The sequence below is a fragment of the Phyllopteryx taeniolatus genome, chromosome 7 (genome assembly GCF_024500385.1).
Source record: "Phyllopteryx taeniolatus isolate TA_2022b chromosome 7, UOR_Ptae_1.2, whole genome shotgun sequence".
Lineage (NCBI taxonomy): Eukaryota > Metazoa > Chordata > Actinopteri > Syngnathiformes > Syngnathidae > Phyllopteryx > Phyllopteryx taeniolatus.
The window spans coordinates 6693709-6706491 of NC_084508.1; the positions used below are offsets into that span (position 1 = coordinate 6693709).

Here is a 12783-nt window from a genome sequence, read left to right on the forward strand (position 1 = left end):
AGATTTAAAAGATTAACTATGCAACGAAATAATACACACTGCAACAAATTAAAGGAAATTGGGAGGGTAAAATAATTAATCAGTTACATATAAAAAAAATAAATACCAAGCAAATTATAACAAAATAAAATAAAGAATTTAAAAGCTACATGTTGGATAGAGCACATTGGTGTACCTAATAATATGGCTCGTGGGTATGGGAGGGGAGGGAAGGCGCGCGTTGCATGCTGGGATCCTATCACGTTCGCTCTGACAAGAGGGTAGAGAACATTTTTGCTGTGATTCTTACGAAAAGTAGCTCACCTTGACGTTGTTGTCCCTTTTTAACACAAGTTTAGTCCTACCTTTAAGTACGTGGACAGAAGTTTTGTTTTGTTTAAAAAAACGGAGGCGACGTAAATAAACAGTGAGTGGACGGCATGGCGCTAAAATGTGTGTGTGTGGTTTTTTTTGGTTGTTTTTTTTGCAGCGTCACAGACACACAAGCGAACTTACTGCCTGCTCACTTTTAATAGCTGCTGTGTGTTTGTAGAACTACTGTGAACGCGTTCTTTAAACTTCACCATTTGTCGTCGTGTTTGCCCGGCGGAAAGGTTAATGTCAAGTTGCCCTCGTGACGTCACGGCCATGGGCAGGTGTTCAACACGAGCTTGTTGTTGACACGTTGGCTGTGAATAATAAACACTCAAAACCGTTTTAAAAACAACAAGGCCTTTGTTGGATTTTAACTCGGGTTGTAAAGCAACCACGAAAAGTTCATTTCTAAATAAACCTTATTTTATAAAGTATATTTTCAATGCTATAGCCTATATATTGTTAGTGCATTCTTTCTACAGCCAGCAGAGGGAGCTCCCACTTCTTAAAATTCAAATGTCAATTCTCCATGGGTATCTCTATTTCCTAACATCAAAATTGCATTCCTCATTTGCTCCGCTGGAGTGTAGCCATTATAAACTACTCTTTCCGAAACTAAGAACTTTACAAGCTATTGCTCCCTTGTCCAAAAATTGCTTAAAGATGTAAAGATGTAATCTGGTCGAAAACAACCACAAAAAACCCTTCAATGTTCGTTTTCAAGTCTAGAATGAAAGCCATTTTACCCCAATTGTATGGTTCAATCCAGTAAGTCATTGTTTCTCAAGCATTTTACACCAAGTAGCACCGAATAATGCTTCTCTCCAAATACCAACATCATTAAAATACAGTAGTGTAGTTGGCCAAAATGAGACAGGTTTTATTCCTAAGGAGTATCATTCTAAGCCACTGTAACATTAAGCTCAGTTTGAACGTTAACACTGTGCCTAAATACAGGAGAGAGGGGAAAAAAACAACGTAAGTAACGGTTATATTAAACTATATCACACACACTAATTAAATAAAAACTGCACCCAAATGTTTAAAGACAAAAAGTTCAGAAAGTAAATCCGACTGAATTGTACTTCGGGAAGGATCTCGTGTACAACTAGTCGTACGCGTACCACACTGAGAATCACAACTACATCAGCAATGGGACTTTGTCTTGAACCAATCGCATTTAGAATTTGCCTTCGCAGAGCCAGAGTGCCGGCCCTTTTCCGTCCCCTGATTGGTTGGTCGGAGCGAAACTTGTTACAGCTAACTTCCACTAGCAAAACAGGTCTGTAGCAATCTGCTGCACGCATTAATGCATGTAATAATCAGCATCTCTGACGACTGAATTATTTTATTTTGTATCTTCTGTCTCTTTTCCTATTCGATAGGCAGTATCTAGTACAATATACTGTGAACTGCTGCAGATGTATGTTTTTTTTGTATGGTATTGATGGGTTCTCTAATTGTGGCGTAATAGCGGTGGTATTAAGAGCTGGATTAAGTCGGGTAACTCCCCACTTGAGACGCAGGTACCAAAAGCGCGAGCCGCTAACGGGCTGTGTTGTACGCAATTTTTCTTTCAGGGGTATTGTCCACTGGGCCCGAAGAAGGTTTCATAATCCAGCCGAATGTAAGTCACTTCGCGATGTAATCAAAGACAGTGCATTCAATCGCTCCTTAATATGCAAATACATGCTAATCGGTGGAGTACTAAATATCTTCGGCAACAGGAGCAGATCAGCAGCAAAGAATCTCATCGAGCGCTACTTTCGGCAGTTAACCGACGGATGTGGTAATGACGACTGTGACAATGAGTTCTGCGCCTCGCGTCGCCGCTTCCGACCGCTGGATAAAAACGCGGCGGCGGTCCGAGCGCTGGAGCTGTATAAGGTCAATGCCAAACTCTGCGATCTCAAGACGTCACGGACAGAATCTGACCTTCAGCTTCTGGATCTCAAGGAGGACTTCGGAGGTACTGTGAAACTGCTTTCGAGTGCTCAGCCAAGCTTAAATATGAGATTTTGTCTGCAATGAATGTAACACACCGTGTTTTTTGTCAACGTCGTAAACAAATCTTTTCTTTTCCAAGACAATGTTGAGTGCTCGACAAATCGAACCTCTTTTTGCCAATTTGGAGCACTGAAGATGATTGCGAGTGTTCCAAACTATAACATACAGTCCGCGTTTTTGTAAAAATCTGAGACCATTAAGAGTCTTCAGTGAACTGCACATCCTGTATATGCTTATGAAAATGTAAGGTTATTACCAGTGTTCGACAAACTTAACATGCGTCTTTTCGTAAATATTGTATAAGATTACTAGTCTTTAGTTAACATAACACAATGTGCTTTTGTAACCATCGGTTACAATGTAGCGTGTTCAGCAAATGTAACAAAAGAAAATGAGGAGTTTTCCGTTGGTTCCTGAGGTTTTGTCTCTGATTGATGTTTTGTTCCAGACATCCATTACCTCACAGAGAACACCGTTTGTATGATTCTGAGTGTTTGCGAAGAGGAAAGGGACTACTCCTCCCTCATCCGCGTCCTCGGCCGGGTGTTCTCCAATGCCAACGCCCTGATCAAAAGTTTCCGTAAAGACAACCCCGAATCTTCCGAGCCGGAAGACGGGGCCTCGCATCAGCCGGGCACCTCCCTTGAGGTCACCGTCGACATTGACTCGGTGCGGCGTTTCTACAAGCGACTCCGGACCATCGAGCAGGCCGAGTCGGCTCTGGTCAACGCTCTCGTCTACCTCACTCCCAACGTGGAGCTGGACCTGGAGTACCTGGAAGCGTACGAGACCGTCCCGGACTACCTAAACATCTTCGTCATCCTGATGGAGAACGGCAACCTCCACAGCCCGGAGTACTTGGATCTGGCGCTGCCGCAGTTGTGCAAGGCCATGAGCAAGCTTCCGGTGGCCGCCCTCAGCCGGCTGTGCGAGCTGTGGTCAAAGTACGAGCTCCCGCACATCCGCCGCATTATGGAGACCTTCCAGCAACTCATCACCTACACCGTGGTCACCCGGGAATACGACGGCGAGCACCTGGTCAACGACGACGACACGGTGGTGGCCGCCTGCAAGTGTCTGAAGGTGGTCTTCTACGCCAGTCTGGTGGGAGGCGACGTGGACACGGAGCACGACGACGACGACGGCGGCGACGACGACGGTGAGGCGGCCGACTCGGACGAGCTCAGCCTACATGAGCTTCTGGGCGAGGAGCGTCTCTACAAGAAGGGTCCTGAGGTGGACCTACTGGAGAAAGAAATAGGGGTCCGGCCAATCGACAGCAGGAAGCCCCTCATCCCGTTTGAGGACTTCGTCAATGAGTCCCTGAGCGAGGTGGTAGAGATGGACAAGGACTTCACCTTCTTCAAGGTGGATGCGGAAACCAAGTTTTCGTTCCAGACCTGCCCCTTTGTCCTCAATGTGTTCACCAAGAACCAGGGGCTGTACTACGACAACCGGATTAGGATGTACAGCGAGCGGCGCCTCACCGCCCTCTACGGCATGGTGCGGGGACAGCAGTCCAGCCCCTACCTCAAGCTCAAAGTGAGGCGGGATCACATCATGGATGACGCCCTCGTCAGGGTGAGTCCTTGCGATTGTTTCCCCGTACAGCTATATCATGGTTCATCGTTTAAACTGTTTTGGGATCATAGTTTGTGGTACATTTACGGTTGAAACCATCGATAAAGGAAAGTTTTTAGGGGGAGTCAATAAATGGCAGTTTTTCCCACTATTCGCAGTCCCAGTCTCCCACGAATTAGTGTAAAAGTGAAAGCTCGTTTACCATTTACCGTTGCCGCCTGTGTCGCAGCTGGAGATGATCTCTATGGAGAATCCGTCCGACCTGAAGAAGCAACTCTTTGTCGAGTTCGAGGGTGAGCAAGGCGTGGACGAAGGCGGCGTTTCTAAGGAGTTCTTCCAGTTGGTCCTGGAAGAAATTTTCAATCCCGACATCGGTGAGATGTAGATTTCCGATACGGCTTATCCTGTTCAATCGGTATCACACGGGACGGGAGTCGACGACTTGGACGGATCGCCTTTGAAAAACACAGGATTGGCAAATGGAGACAAAACCGTTCACACTGCAGTCGACAGAATATTTGAATTTGAAAGACAATTTCAACGTTTTCTTTTGTGACTCAACCATTCCATGCTTTGACTTTGTGACTGCGCATACAGGAATGTTCACCTACGACGATGACACCAAGCTCTTTTGGTTCAACTCGTCCTCCCTGGAGAACGAAGCCCAGTACACGCTGGTGGGCATCGTGCTTGGCCTCGCCATCTACAACAACTGCATCCTGGATGTGCACTTCCCCATGGTGGTCTACAGGAAGCTCATGGGCAAGAAGGGCACCTTCTTGGACCTCCCCGACTCGCATCCAGTACAGTTGCCTATGCTATACTTCCAACTACACTCATTATATTAGGAGTCTTGAAAGGACCTCACCGTAAGTGCAAAGAGAGTAAACGTGGGGTCCTCAACGAACCGTGCGTACGTGCTTTGATAGTATGAACACTAAAGACAATTTAGAGTCTTTGAGGCCCTATTACATGGTACAGTCAACTTTGTGTTTCAGGTTCTCTACCAGAGTCTGAAGGAGCTGCTGCACTACAGTGGAGACGTGGAGGCGGACATGGCGCTCACCTTCCAGATCTCCCACACCGACCTTTTCGGAAACCCCGTGTTGTACGGCCTGAAGGAGAAGGCAGAAGACATTCCTGTTTCCGGGGAGAACAGACAGGTGACAGGAAATTCTGTCAACACCCGTTCGTCACGGGGGATATGTTCCGGACCCAAACGCAAGAAGTCCAAATTTGCGATGAAGAGTAAAGTATGCCCTAACACCGGTTTTTATTTTCTCGCTGTCGGGAAATGGGAGACTGTCGTATTGAATTGCTCTGAGGAAACCCAAAGGAGACGGTTCAAGCTGTTTGTCCCTCCCTCTCAGTTGAAGTAGAGAACCGTCAAAGTGGCACCTAAAAGCAAAGATAATTACACCAAAATGTTAAAGCAGACCAACTTATTTCGTCCAACAAATATCTGCTAGCTTAATGCTAACATGCCATTTGAAATGCCATAGATGGGCTAACGGAAACTAGCATGCATGTTACGGTAATCAGAAACATTTACTGCTACTGTAGCACCACATACAAAAATAAGATCCAACAATTGTCAATTCAACATTTTCCATTTAAACACCAAAATGTTCAACCAAACCGTATCATTTTGTCCCTCAAAACTTCACTAGCTAAATGCTAACATATAATGTGATAGGCTAGCGTAGCGTAGATGTTACGGTAATTCTAAACCTTCAAACAACTGCTACTTTGACACACTCGGTCGGAGCAACAAAAACATGCAAACGCACGTTTTGTTGGCAGGAGTTTGTGGACCTGTACACTGACTACATCCTGAACACAAGCGTGGGGAGGCAGTTCTGCGCGTTCAAGAAAGGTTTCCTCATGGTCACCAGTGAGTCCCCGATGAAATACTTGTTCAGGCCCGAGGAAGTAGAGCTGCTTATCTGTGGAAGCAGGGTGAGAATGCACACGTTTTATAATGCAACATTGTTTGTTTGTTTGTTTGTTTGTTGTCGTTGTTTTCTTCAACCCACTTTTCTTGTGGTCAAACAGAAACTTGACTTTGAGGCCCTGGAGAAGACGGTAGAATACGATGGAGGTTATAGCAAAGATACACAAATGATCAAGTAAACGTGACTTCTGTGTTTTTGGTCTCATGTTTTTTCTTTTGTGGAAAAAAATCAGGAAATACATTTTTGAATACTTTTTGTGGGGGTAAGATGGGCAAAACTCAACATTTGGAGAGAGAGCGGAACACAATGGAATAATCTACAGTAATTGTTTCCCATAGGAAATAATACAGAAAAGTCAAAGTGTCATCCTTAGTTTCTTTTTATACAAAAACAAACAAAACAAAAGTATTGCAATGATTGCTGTCGGCGGTTGTTTTCATAGGGATTTTTGGCAAACGCTGCATTCGTTCGGAGAGGAACAGAAGAGGCTGTTCCTTCAGTTCACCACCGGGACGGACAGAGCGCCGGTGGGCGGGCTCGGCAAGCTCAAAATGATCATCGCCAAAAACGGCTCGGACAGCGACAGGTATGCCCCGGCATCCTCTTTTTCAAAATTAGACGACGACTACATACAGGTTAAGGAACAGGTATCCAAAGCATACCACAGCTTATGTCCAATAAATTGTCGATGGAAAGGAACATGCCATGATCCGAACCATACCACATATTCTATCTAGCGAGCTGTCTTTGGAAGGGAGCATCGCCCCCTCCAACGCGTACCACATCACAGGCCCTGTCCATAGTGCGTGTTGTCTCGCAGGCTGCCGACGTCGCACACCTGCTTCAACGTGCTGCTGCTTCCGGAATATTCCTCCAAGGAGAAGCTGCGCGAGAGACTCCTCAAGGCCATCACTTACGCCCAAGGCTTCGGAATGCTGTGACGCAGCCGCCGACGAGGTTTTATTTTGGGGCTAGCAACCAAGAATGCCTTTACCGCTACTGCAAAGCTGTGCCTCCAGAATTCATTCACCAAGCCTCACAACGGTGGAACTTTTTGTTTTCCAGGTGTGTGTGTTTTTTGTTTTGTTTTTGTTTGCAAAAAAACTGTGGAAGTGCACTTGAAGGTGTGACAGGAAATGACCCTTTGCTAAACCACACCCCCTAAAACACCAGACTGGCCAATTGCAGCACAGCATACACAGTTTCCCGGCAAAAGCGCCACTGAATTCAACGATCATTTTGGCTAGGTTTCGGCCCTCTTAAAAAGCTAAGAAAGCTACGTGAACTGATAATGCTATGCTACTGGGGACGTGTTAGCCAGAAAGGTTGACGGAAACATTTTTTTGTGTCCCGTGGCCAAAACGGCAAATGAACCCAGACAAATGCACGCTTTGGATAACGCTACGCGTCTGTCCAAAACGCTAATGCTATGCTAGCAAAGTGACATGTTGTCTTCAATTTCATCGGACGAGCGACAATGAAGACATTCTTACTCTTGTACAGAGAGATTGAAAGGGATTTCTTTTTGTCTTTTTTCAAAACTGGTCCCAAATGCAGATTCTGGTTCAAGCTAGCCAATTAACCCTGCTCCAAGCTAAACCATGTGCAAAAATATTGCTAGGATGTCATGAGCTCCAAATTCTAATGCTTTGCTATCATGGAAGCGGAAGGTCATTTCAGCACGTACGGTATATTTGGTGATTTCCAATATTTTGAAGTGAAGTGTGTTTGTGCGCGGTGCGACGGTGGACTTTTACACCCTTTTGTTTGTTAGTGATGAGGTTGAGGGACGCACCTGCACAAAGGAACAACAAAAAAAAACAAAAAAAAAGCCCAAGTTAGCAAAACAAAAACAGGTTTTCATTGGTCAAATTTCTCAGGTAGATAACAAATGTGTGACATAGTGAAACTACAGTGTTACAGAGAAGACGAACTCTGATGCAAAGACAATAAAAGATAACATCAAAAATCTGTTTTTTTTTGGGGTCCTCAGTGTATATCAGGAGCTGGTTGCAGGTATACACTTCTGCCAGTGTGCTCACTAGGTCAAAAAATAAACAAAATGTCCAAAACAAGAGACTATCATATAACACCACTTTGAGAAAATGAAAATGAAAAGACTGTCGCTCTCACAGTTGTTGAAAAAGAGGTCAAGCGGGCTTGCTTCAAGGTGTATGTGGGTTGGAGTGCCGCCCCTGCCTTGAAACTTCCTACGGTTCCTTTGTGTCGGTCTCCTACTATAGAGTTCCGCCATTGACCCACGCTGGAAGGAAGTGCTTTGACCTGTTTTGTTAAATACAGAAGTTGGTTGCACATATTCCCTATTGTCAAAAAATGACTGCCTAAAAAAAAGAAACAAAAAACAAAAAAGATATATATATATATATATATATATTATATAATAACTTCCAGGGATCCTGGTGTGTGTGGACCGGTTTCGGTTTTGCTTTCTAAATTGCCCCAAATTGCCTGGAAAAGGCATACATTTACCGAAACAACAACAAATAGTCATCAAAAAGCAAAATGGAGTCCTAAAAGAATAACAGTAAAAAGATACAAATGAAAATAAAATAATAAATCAAATAAACAATATGGAGCGTTCATTTCTTCTCCCCCCCCCCGGATTGATTTCTCACAGCACTCAAACACAGCATGAAGTCCTGTGTCCTTGACGCAGCAGCCACTAGATGGCGCTGCATAACAATGCATAAAGGCAAAATCCAAAGTGGATGATTATTCCAATTTTGAAAGTAAAATCAAGGCAGCTTTTACTATGAATCCCATAACGCATAATAATCAAACACATCCTAAAGAAATTTGGTGGTGTTCCAAAATATCCATTTATGACTCAATCTATTTGTTTTATATAGTTATTAAGACACTTATTTACCAAATGGCCAAATTAAATAACAATATTGATACACAGACACACACATCCAAATAGGTACACTTGGACAATACACAAATGCGGCCTTTATTAAAATAATAACGCTCCAATTTAATATTAAAAACGTTTACTATCCCCCACACCGATCCTTTACATAATCAAGAGTCCTATAATATTTGTGCACTCATTTCACATCTTGAACAGTATTGATTTTTTTTTTTTTTTTTTTTTTAAATCTCAGCCTCCGTCGTCATTGGTGCGCGAGACTGCTGCAGCCGGGTCCAGGTATCTGGTGTCAATCAGAACCGAGAAACGAAAAGTGAGGGAGCGAGAGAAAAAAGAAAAGAGAGCGAGAGAGAGAGAGAGAGCGAGAGAGAGGTGATGCTGATCGTCACACAGCGCAGATGAGGATGCTATCGATCACATCCTTCCAATTGCCCGGCCATGCACGCACGTGCGCAAACCCCCACCTCCGTCCTTAAACGCCGACGATGAGGTGCCGATCAATGCATTCCACCTCGCGAAAAACCGCAACCCCAAAGTAACCGCTTTGCACCTCTCAGGTCCTGTTTGGAAAAGTTTCCGATGCAGAACTCGGCACCAGCGCAGTCCGGGATGGTGAGCCACTGTCAGCCGACGTTCGGCGACTTCCGAGCGGACACGTGGGCGCGGCGTGCCGGAGCCACCGGCTTCGGAGGAGGTTACGTTTACCAGCAGCAGCACCACCACCACCACCAGCAGCAGCAGCAGCAGCAGCAGCAGCAGGAGCACTCCAACGCCAAGCGGCCGGCCGACGGCGCCGCCGCGCCGGGCGTAAAAGCGCATGTGGCCGCCAAAGCTCCGCGCTCATGCTTCACTTTCCCACCGCCGCAAGGTAGGATTTGAAAAGCACTCGAGTACAAGTAGAAGTAAAGATAGGTGTGTTAAAAACAAAAAAAAAACAAAACAAAAAAAAGCACAGCCTGGGAATTACAAGAGTAAAAAAGCATTTATTCTTTTCCTGTCACTATGTGTCGCCCACATAGATAGATGAACAAAGCTCGCGTGGGGTTTCTCCTCGTACTCCGGTTTCCTCCCACGTTCCCAAAACATGCATGTTAAATTCATTCAAGACTCTTAATCAGGGGTCACTGATATGGCCCCGCTCTAAAAATACATCACCAGTGATTGGACATTGTGATTTCCTAGGAATGTCGTGGAAGTCATCATTTGAACATACGTGTTATTTGTTTCCTACCTTGTTAAATCATTGTCAGATATCATTTCCATGATCGATATTTGAGATTTCGGACTATTTACTATAAAGCAGCCATGTTGGAAAATTAGGACCCGAGGTATGTGCAAATATTCTTGGGAAAGAAAATGGAAAATGGTCAGTTTCTCCTGTGTTGCGAAAATGAAGTGTTTGATTGAAATGAACAGTTTTGCTTTGTTCTATAAACTACTGACATCATAATTCCCAACTCCAAATACATGTAAGTATTCATTTAGAGCATTTATTGACACAAAATGAAAAAAAACATATATATATATATATAGCAAGTTGATGTAAGTTAGTGCCCTGGCGAAAACTTTTAGGCTGTAAATTTACAGTCAAATACTGGCTACTAGTTGCATTACTTTCACTTTTACTGTAAATACAGCAAATTATAGTAAAACAGCAAATATATACTGTAATTTCACGTGCTAAGCCATGAAACTACTGTCACATAACGGTATGTAGCTGTGGAATTGCATTATGTTGTTGTCATTGAATAAAAGCAACGAACAGTCTTCTTACACTTGTCCTGTGAAGGTTAGGCGAGCCGGTGGCCGCTAATTTGCTGTAAGTTCACACTTTAGTGGTCCGAGAATGAACGAAAGGAGGGATTACAAACCCAAAGAAAAACTTTGAAAAGTCAAACTCACATCACGCCATTGTCAAAAAGGCAAACGCTTAAAATCAGAGATCGTATACTTTTGAGCCTTGTCGTGAATCCGAAGGCAGATTTGTGCAGGTGTACCTAATCGAGCGTCTCATACGCGCGCACAGGAGCGAGCTCAACTCGTTGCTCTCTGAAATAGAGTTTCTATGTATCTTTTATTTTCAAACCGCTTTGTGGGAACAGTACCCTGGAGTGAAAACCTGACCGCATCCGAGCTTGATCCAAAGTCATTAAAGGCATCCAAGATGAAAAACACACTGAGCGGACCATCGATTATTATTATTATTATTATTTTTATATATTAAAAATACAGCAACGGCAAACAATGTTTGGAAATATGGACACTGAATTTAAACAAAACAATCTAGCATTTCACAAAGATGTCATACGTCTTTGACACCGATAACCTCGCACGTCAACATTTATTTAGCAAAATCCTTGAAAATGTTTTAATGTCTCCACGAGGGGGCGCAAAGTACCCATCCGAATACCAATGCTTTCTACGTCACGAAGCCGACAGAAAAGCCTTTCCCTGTTGGGCCGCACATATTGAACATACCCCAAACCGCCGCAAAATTCCGATTTGCCCCACATCCTAGATCAGGGGTGTCCCGACTTACGGCTTAAAATGCATAATTGACGTGGCTCGTGTCGTTGGCCTGCAGCGCCCTTGGAGGAAAACATTTGGACACCCCTGTCCTCGACTGCCTCTTGGGAAACCCCCAGCCGCTTTAAAGTGTTCTCCCCGTGCCTGCGTGGCTTTTCTCCGGGCACTCCGGTTTCCAAAAAACACGCGCGGTAGGTTGATTGAAGACTCTACATTGTCCTTAGGCGTGAACGTGAGTGCGAATGGTTGTTTGTTTCCATGTGCCTTGCGATTGGCTGGCGACCGGTTCAGGGTGTACCCCTCGCCCGCCTCCCGCCCGAAGATAGCCGGGATGGGCTCCGGCAGCGGTAAAGAAAATGGATGGATGGATGGATGGATGGATGGATGGATGTTTCTGCGATCGTGGACGTGCTCTTGCGTAAGCCAATTCTACCTTGCAATAGACACTTCTTTTTGTAGGTGTGAAATAATCCCAAACTTTGGACATTTTCTGTCTTTTACGGACTCTTTTCTTCTGGCTCACCAACTTTTTTTCTGCACGAAGTGGAGTGTGTGACTGCCGTAGCATTAGTCTGTGTGGAAAAACAATCCCTGCCAAGCTTTGAGGCAAAGATTTGGCCTTGACTTGTTTTTGCAATTGAATTATTGAAGTTATTGGATTCATTGCTTCAATAAGGTCAGCTATATGAAGCACTATACACTGCAAGCCATTTGTGGGCCCATGGCAAAAGCGATGGGACTAAATGCAGTTCCTCATGAATTGTGCGAATTACAGTTGAGCAAAGATTTTGAATATGAATTTAAAAAGTTTGAATTTGAGAAAATTCTCCCCTTTTCCTGAGCTAGATGAAGGTTTATGGTCATGTTTACCACTGTGTTACAGCACTTCCTTTTGACCAAACTCAACAAGCGTTTGGGAACTGAGGACACTAATTGTTGAAGCTTTCTAAGTGGAATCCTTCAGCTGCTTAACAGTCTGGGGTCTGTGTTGTAGTGTATTTTGCGCTGCATAATGCACCTGCGCACATTTTAAATTGGACTACGAAGCTGCGCTGTTGTAACACATGCTTGGCATTGTCTTACTGAAATAAGAAGGAATGTCCATGAAAAAGACGTTGCTTGGATGGCAGCATATGCTGTTGTAAAACCTGTATGTACCTTTCAGCATTAATGGTGCCTTCACAGATGGTGGCTTTTGAACTTTGCGCTGATCCCAATCCGGATGCTCCTTTTCCTCTTTGGCCCCCCCCCCCCCCCCCCCAAAACAATTTTAAATGTGGACTCGTCAGACCACAGCTCACCTTTCCACTTTGCGTCAGTCCATCTCAGATGAGCTCGGGCGTGGGTGTTGAGGGTGTTGTTGATACAATATGTGGCTTTTGCTTTGCGTAGTAGAGTTTTAACTTGCATTTGCAGATGTAGCGGCGAACTGTGTTAACTGACAAAGGTTTTCTGAAGTGTTCCTGA

The 12783-nt window shown here is 44.4% G+C and overlaps 2 protein-coding genes across 11 annotated transcripts in view; both read left to right on the forward strand.

Annotated features, from left to right (window-relative positions):
• Positions 1-214: 214 nt before the first annotated feature.
• ube3a (ubiquitin protein ligase E3A) lies at positions 215-9159 on the forward strand. Of its 7 annotated transcripts, XM_061780459.1 has the most exons (12): positions 216-406; positions 1935-1981; positions 2082-2323; positions 2810-3942; positions 4172-4316; positions 4540-4745; positions 4941-5105; positions 5746-5901; positions 5998-6071; positions 6340-6483; positions 6718-6962; positions 9026-9159. In XM_061780459.1, coding segments are annotated over exons 2-11 (2388 nt in total). In that variant the 5' UTR covers positions 216-406; positions 1935-1979; the 3' UTR covers positions 6839-6962; positions 9026-9159. The 7 variants fall into 7 exon arrangements, with proteins under 7 accessions (XP_061636438.1, XP_061636443.1, XP_061636440.1 ...); XM_061780456.1 differs by having other exon boundaries at positions 5746-6071; XM_061780455.1 differs by lacking the exon at positions 5998-6071.
• Positions 9143-12783, forward strand: part of LOC133481281 (uncharacterized) — a 100806-nt gene continuing 97165 nt past the window's right edge. For all 4 annotated transcript variants that reach the window (XM_061780448.1, XM_061780449.1, XM_061780451.1 and 1 more), the window contains exons 1-2: positions 9143-9280; positions 9348-9658. In XM_061780448.1, coding sequence (XP_061636432.1) covers positions 9276-9280; positions 9348-9658 — 316 coding nt within the window. In that variant the 5' untranslated portion in view covers positions 9143-9275. The remainder of the gene's footprint in view (positions 9281-9347; positions 9659-12783) is intronic.

What these genes read in the sequence shown, in the direction of transcription:
- ube3a (XM_061780454.1), top strand. An exon ending in TCTCAAGGAGGACTTCGGAG is followed by an intron (nt 2,324 to 2,809) that starts GTACTGTGAAAC and finishes GTTTTGTTCCAG; the next exon opens with ACATCCATTACCTCACAGAG. An exon ending in TGGATGACGCCCTCGTCAGG is followed by an intron (nt 3,943 to 4,171) that starts GTGAGTCCTTGC and finishes CCTGTGTCGCAG; the next exon opens with CTGGAGATGATCTCTATGGA.